This window comes from Egretta garzetta, unplaced genomic scaffold (assembly GCF_000687185.1).
Source record: "Egretta garzetta isolate BGI_Z169 unplaced genomic scaffold, ASM68718v1 scaffold14, whole genome shotgun sequence".
NCBI lineage: Eukaryota > Metazoa > Chordata > Aves > Pelecaniformes > Ardeidae > Egretta > Egretta garzetta.
The window spans coordinates 3,729,425-3,736,788 of record NW_009259588.1 but is presented as its reverse complement, the minus strand read 5'-3'; the positions used below and the strand labels follow the sequence as shown (position 1 = coordinate 3,736,788).

The window sequence follows — 7,364 nt, the reverse complement described above, 5'->3', positions numbered from 1 at the left end:
GGAGCGCGCCGCGGGCGGGGGCCCGCGCCGTCGCCGTCGGGGAGAGAGGCCGGGGTTACCGGGCAGCCTCCTAGCAGCAGGAAGCAGAACAGGCATGGGCAGATTTCTGTTTCGCACCCCAGCAAAAACACAAGGCAATCAAAAGAAAGATCTCTTGTCCTGCATAACCGCGATGCCTTTGGCACTCTGCGCCATTCCTCATCCTCACGGCAGAAGCTGGGGTTTGGGCATAACCGGGTGTCATCTGGTGCCATTTTGCTGCGGGAAGTAGCAGGAGAACCTGGGGGAATGGGGTTTTGGCTGCTGAGGAAACATGAGCCAAGGTGCAGATAACTCAGGTATGCCTGTGCTCTATCCAAGAGCAGTGTGGATTCGCGTTTATCAAGAGATAACTCTTCTAAGAGGCAAAAACTTTCCATTTTCAGACCTTTTTTTTTTTTTCCAGTTCTTTATCTTTTTTTTTTTTTTTTTTAACCAAAAGGTAAGTAAAACCTTGTGCAGCCTCTTTATTTTGCATCCAAACTATTTAGGCATTGAAGCTGTTGTTCCCTCTTTTCTGTTTTCTCTCGCTGGGATCATGCTGAAGTAAGCATGGGGCGGGGAGCTTTGGAAAACAGGAACAGCAGTGGGGCAGAGGAGGAGAAATTACTGGAAGCCCTGTTTCTTAAAGCAGAGAACCAAGTCCCTGGAATTCAGCTTAAGATTGATGTGACTGACTATCACGTGCATAACGTCCTGATTAATCACAGCACTGATGAACTCCCGAGGTACAGAGCACCCACAGGGGCCTACAAGCCGGGTCTCCAGGCATCGAGCCGCTTGGCTGGAACACCTATGACGGAGCTGGCGATAACACATCCAGAACCAAGGATGTCTGTGAGGGCGATGAGACGCGGCAGGGCCTGCGTTTCCCCTCTGAGCGCACAGCCCGGCCACACGGCTGTGGGAGAGGAGGAGGTGTGGGAAGGCAAGGGCATCAGCGCAACCGAGGTAAGCCGGGGCGAAACCTGTGGCAGAGTGATGCTGTTGGAAGCCTGACATGAACAGGGCTGTGATGGTACTGCTTCTGACCGGCACCACTAATACCCAGAAAGCAGAAAAAACTTTGAGGAGCACTCTGTTTTTCCAGGGGGTGCGTTGGTTTTTATGTAAGGAAGACTGGCATGGGAAGGGGCGGTACTGAGCTGATAAGCTTTGCCTTTATTGCAGCATTCGTCCTACAGCACGCTGTGCCGTGTGGGGGTATTTCTGTATCAGGAAAGGTGTGCTGGGATAGATAAAAGCGAAGAGGTTAAGGTAAGCTTACATTAAGAGCACTTTATAGGTGTAGGACTACAATTGCATTATACAGGCAAAGCATTTATATTGCTACTGACAGTCTTTTAGCCCCGGCAGCTTTGACTAGGTCCTTTGCATGTGATTCTGCAAATTTCTCATAAGAGCAAGTGAGCACGTGTGCCATCCTCCCCCCTTCCTTTGCTTATCATCCGCGCCTCTCCTCGACAACTCTGTGCTGTACCGTCCCTAACAGGGTTATTGACCTGCTTTCCTTCATGGCCCCTCCATGTGCCACTGTCCCTACTCTTGTATTTCATGATACTCCCTTCCCCTATCCTTCTCCCATCCCTGTGGGCACTGAAGCCAGACGATGCTGTTTGGCCCAAGAGCCACAGAACTCCTTTGGCACCAGCTCTTTTGTGGTCCAGTGGCCAGCCAGGGCAACTCCTGCATGACCAAGGTACGCTGTCATTTTTACATGAAGACTACTATGCGTCTTCCTCAAAGGAAAGATGTGAATCTGAATTACATCCTCCTCTTTTAGCTTCACTCTTTTTGACGTCCCCTTCCATTTATAACCTGGTTTCATAAGTTCATTCTGCACGCTGTGTATGTAATGCATCCTTTTCTCTCTACCCAGACAAGCACAACTTTGCTGTTATAACTTCAGCCTTTGTTATCTTATGGATCAATCACTGTACTCATCCTGTCATAAATCTGACAGATGTACCCTACCCATCCCCAGCGCTCCTGCAAAGATAACTTTCCCAACGCTTAAGTTTAACCGTGTTGTCTGTTCTCTCTGCTTTCCCATTGCCTTGCTCTAGAAACTTAAGCTACTTGTTTTTACTTCAAGGCTTATCGTGGCCTGTCTTCTCCCTACCTACCATCACTCTCTCAGTATTGAAGAGTTAGCTTCCACCTCTAATAACACACAGGCCTCCTCTGAGCACCCATTGCATTTCTAAATGTTCTTCGTACTTGGAAGGAGCGTCCTGCGAGGCTCTACAGAGCAGCTTCTTTTGGCTCTCAGCATTCATTCATAAGACTCTTCCTTTTCACATTGCCTCTTAAAAGACTTTGTGTATGGCTAATGTGCCGGCTGACATTGTCTTATTTTACTCCCTTTGCTGGCCATACTGCCCCAACATTTTATGCTCAGGGATTGGGACCGTCACACTGTTCTGCCCAGCTACAGCACATAGCACAAGGGGAGTGTGGTCTGTGAAAAGGGCTCCTACACACTTCAGTAATAAATAGAATCATAGAATCATAGAATGTTTTGGGTTGGAAGGGACCCCTAGAGGTCATCTAGTCCAACCCCCCAAATACTTACACAGCAGCAGTGCACCTGTAAAAGCAAAGAGTAACCTGGTAATAATACAGTAAAATTGTCACCCTCCCCCTAGTGAAATAAGCAATCCAGAGGAAAAATGAAGAGTGGCTGGTAGCTTCACACCCACATGTGGCTCATCTACGCTCAGAAGAGATCACACCTCTTTCTGCTCCCACCTGACCTAGCCTATGCCGAAACCCGAGGATGCGAGTTTTAGCCACACCAGCTGAAGGACGACACCTCTAGCTAGGCTGTGTGTTGGGAGAGACATCTGTGAGGCCACAGCACTTCCAGATGCAGCTAGGGCAGTTAAGGCCTCGGCAGTCGGCCCCACCGCCACGCAGCTGGAAAGGATGGCGCGAGCGCCCCTTCATCAATGTCAGCGCAGCTTCATCAGATTATCTCCAGCTACTTTACTGGTGGCTTAAACTGGCTAGGCATGCACTGTTGCAGACCGGGGGGCACGCATGGACCCACTGGGGTGCCTTTGGGGCAGTGAATCCTGGAAATGGGGCGGTGGCTAACAGCCATGGGGTGGGAGAGGAGGAGCGGCTGTAATGGCTGCAGCCCTCGCAGCTGTGCGCAGCGTAAGCTCCTATCTACGGCACCGCCGTGCTCGCTACCGCTTCAGAAAAAGTAGTCCTTTCCTTTTGCAGAGACCCGGGAAAACATTGCCTTCTCTCCCTGTGAACCAAAATCTTTCGTTATCTGTGGAGTTTTGACTAGTGTCGCATTGAAATGAACTTCAAAGCAAATTCACATCGAAACTGCTAGAGACTTAATTTTTGCTTGGTTTTGATACAAAACATGAAAATCACCTCAGGCTAGCTGGCAATGCTTGTGACGAGCAAATCTTTTGGTGAAACAAGAGAGGGCTTCCAGTTTCTAATGAAATCCTCCCCCCCCACCCTGCAATCCAGTGCCCACTGGAAAAACATTTACATGGTTTTCTTGTGAACATTTCATGCAACTTTGAAAATCAAATGCTTCCTTACAGGAGATGTTTTTTTCTCTGTTGTGCATCTTTTGTGGCTGGCTTCCAAGAGATCCTGATCCAACACCCAGCTGTGCTTCTATGGCTGGCTTTTGTGACTGTGGAAAATCATTTTTTTACTTCTGCCTCCTCCGTTTTCTTCTCAGTTAAGTATGTACAAACAAGTTAGAAATCAGAGCCTGTATGTTCTTTGCAGCTATGCTGGGCAGAAATGCAATAGCAAAAAGTTAGGCTTCTTAGTATCTTAAAAAAGCCTCTGAGAAATAAAACAGATAGATAAACTTTTTTTTTTTATTTTACTAAAACTGGTTTTTATTCTCAAGGTGAGAGCCGTGCGATATTTCAATTTAAGTTAAAACAGTAAGTGACAAAATGCTTATCCTGTGTTAAGTTTTGCTAAATGCGGGAGGAGATAAAGCCCCTGCAAGGAATATGCAAGGAAAACAGTCTCCTTTTCTGGAAAACACGTTTTACTGGTATGCATTCTTTTATACTGTCTTAAGGAATTCTGAAGTAACAAGGTTGCAAAAGCGATCTCTGTTCACTGCATTTTGACTTAAACAATGAGGTCATTACCAATGTGGTAATTTCACGTGGGCAGACGCGTGAAAACCCAGAAAGGCACCCTACTTTACACTTACTTACGCAACTGCAAATGAGTGTTGCAGTTATAAATATCAAAAAACAGGGAGGAAGGGGGCGTGGGGAACAGGAGCAGGCCTGACAAAAAAAGCTGGGCTTTATGCAGCCAAATCCCTTCATTTACATGCTGAAAGCAAGGCCAAATCATAGTAACAGATAGATGGGCTCTAAGGAGTAATGCCTAACAGGAACACTTCATGGACTACCACGCTAACGTGACTGCAGAGCCTGTCGCTGGCAAGTGACGTGTGCGCGTGGTGCTCATAGCTGTGGCATCGCTGCACTGGGGACATGAGGATGCAGCAGCGGGGGCTTTTGGGTGATGGTCAGGTAGATTTTTTAATCCGTTTGGCCCCCACCAAGGTTTCTTTTACACTTTACAAATCAGGGATTCAGCTAGTGTGGAGACCAAATGCCTATTTTGATCCAGGAAACAGATACAGTCTTGAATATAGAATCATAGAATTATTTAGGTTGGAAAAGACCTTTAAGATCATCAAGTCCAACCTAACACTGCCATCCCACCACTAACCCATGTCCCTAAGCACCTCATCTAGCCTTCTTTTAAATACCTCCAGGGATGGGGACTCGACCACCTCCCTGGGCAGCCCATTCCAGAGCCTGACAACCCTTTCAGTGAAGAAATTTTTCCTAATGTCTAGCCTAAACCTGCCCTGGCGCAACTTCAGACCATTTCCCCTCGTCCTATCGTCCGTTACCAGGGAGAAGAGGCCGACCCCCACTTCACTACAGCCTCCTTTCAGGTAGTTGTAGAGGGAGTCTTGAATATAGTAGTCTTGAATGTGCCATTTTATGAAAAATTTACCTTTGTTCCTTTCTCTTTATTTTTTTTCTTGTGGCCAATGCTCTATGTTCAAAAATTACTTGGTTGCATATGTTGGTATTTTTCTTAAGCTAATCACAAGAAAATAACATTAAAATAAATATTTTTCCTTTTGATTTGTCATTATTTGGGTTTGGATTATTTAAGATTTTTGCTTCCAATTTCTTCCTCCTCATCTCTGGCACCAGATTTGATGTATGTTTCTTTTCTTGTTAGTGAAAGCTGAGGCTTTCTCTGACTGCGAAACTGGGTTAAGTATTTCCTGCTTTCCCAATCTATCCCTCCAGTCTGTTAGCTGGCCTGAAACAGTGCTTTGTGGTTCAATTTCAGATTTCTGAAAATAATAGTTTAAAAAGCTGCCTTCTTTTTTTCCCTTAAGATTTACTTTCTTCTTTTTTTTTTTTTTTTATAAACTTTCTTACACTGTAGTCAGTAAACCTTATCAAATGGCATTGGGAAGATGACTTCATGCTGCAATGGCCTTTCAGATCATTATCCCTGCATTTCATTCAGCTCCCTTGTGAACTGGAGGCCTTGCAATGGTAATGCCGAGGTTTCCTACGGAGCCCCGCTTTTCGCCTATTTACTTCAGTGGTATGGCACTGAGGAAGCAGTTCCGGGTGTACTCCTGGTCATACGTCTGCTCAGGAGAAGTCCACCTACAGTAGCCTTAGTTGAGGCATATTTTATCCTCCGGAGATTCCCTCTTCTTCTGATATCCAAAAGATTTGACTTCATGTTGTAAGAAAGGTGACTCAATGCGGTAGTGTTCTTCTCAAGAGAGGAGAAGTAGACTATGATTTTTAACTGAGTCTCAGCATGGTGTTTTCCAGATCCTTCCATTACCTCAGGAAGAAAGGGTAGCCTTACTTCCTCCCCTATTTCCTTAGCTAATAACTCAAATAAAAAATTATTCTTAACAGGCCAATGATATTAGAGTCTTCAGAATGAATTTGCACACCTTCCCTCCTTGTGCCTGGGAGGACCAGCGAGTCAGTCCTGCTCACAGGCATAGCATCTGCCAGAGATGTTGAAAAATTGTGCACCATCAACCAGTTACTGTTGGAGGACTGGGGAATAAATCCATGAGGGGGGAAAGTCCCGCCTGCACTGTGCAGTTTTCTAAACAAAACCAAAACAATAAAACAGTATCAGCCTGAGAACAGCCTGTTCACTGACCTCTAACTCAATCAGGCTCACCCACCACAATTAAAAAACCAAAAACTCTAATCTATACGTGCTCCTACCTGTTAGGAGTTATTTTTTTCTTTTTATCCAGTCTTTTCAACTACCGAAACTTGGTTAAAATAAATAGAAGTAGAAAAAATGGAGCATTTCAGCAAAAGTTCTTCAGAAAATTCAGTAAGTCTTTTAAAAAAAATTTTACAGAAAAAAGGGAGATGCTCTCTGTGCACCAATGGGCTGCACTTTCCATTTGAGAAGGCTGCTATGGTATCCTCAATAAGCAGTTTAAAAGTGTCATTGATTAGCCTGGTGCCTAGCGGTCATTTTTAATGTACTGTATTGTCCTCACCTTTGGCCATCGGGGCCCATCAGCTGCAAGACCAACAGGCTCTTTACTTGCTCTGTTCAGTCTAAGTGGCTGTTTTAGCATACCTGTGTTTACAACGCTGATAATTTTGTGCTCCATAAAAAGGCTGTAGTACTTCAGGGTGGACAGGGAAGCTTGGGCTGGCATTGCCACTGCAGTTCTGTTTGGTTTAGGTTTTGGGCCCCTGTGGTTTTTCCCCAATTCCCAGAAATGTTTACAAATTTATATTTTTTTTAACAAGGTGAGTGAGCTTTCTGAACAGCAGATCAGGGACATCTCCATTTGCTTGAATCTCAGCACTGTGGGTGTTTGTATGGGGGCAGACATGCCATAACCTGTGGGATGAGGTGGGGGGGGTTGCTTAACTGGGATAAGAGGAGAAGAAATCTAATTCTTTGCTAGACAAGGGGTATTAGAGGAGCTGAGTTTTGTAGTTATTCCCTTCTGTAACTGCATCATATTTCCTTGCAAGCTTGGATGACTTCAGAATCTTTTTCACCAAGTCCCAGTACCTATCACCTAAATGTATGAGGATCTTGGCTTGCATTTTCTTGAAGCGCATTTCTTTGCCTTGTGGTTGCCAAGAAATACTTGGAAACACTGCCGAAGTCTCTACATAAGAGTTCTTTCCTTTGTTTTAAAGTGAATTAACAAAAAAAATACAAAACCACAACGTAATTACCTTTTACATTTAATAAAATCTTACGATTTTAGAGAG

At 45.1% G+C, this 7,364-nt stretch overlaps 1 protein-coding gene across 1 annotated transcript in view; it reads left to right on the top strand.

Moving 5' to 3' along the window:
* Nucleotides 1-591: 591 nt before the first annotated feature.
* The window catches only part of SOX4 (SRY-box transcription factor 4), a 127,097-nt gene continuing 120,324 nt past the window's right edge, over nucleotides 592-7,364 (top strand). The window contains exons 1-2 of the mRNA XM_009637899.2: nucleotides 592-990; nucleotides 1,210-1,296. Of these exons, the coding sequence (XP_009636194.1) occupies nucleotides 592-990; nucleotides 1,210-1,296 (486 nt within the window). The remainder of the gene's footprint in view (nucleotides 991-1,209; nucleotides 1,297-7,364) is intronic.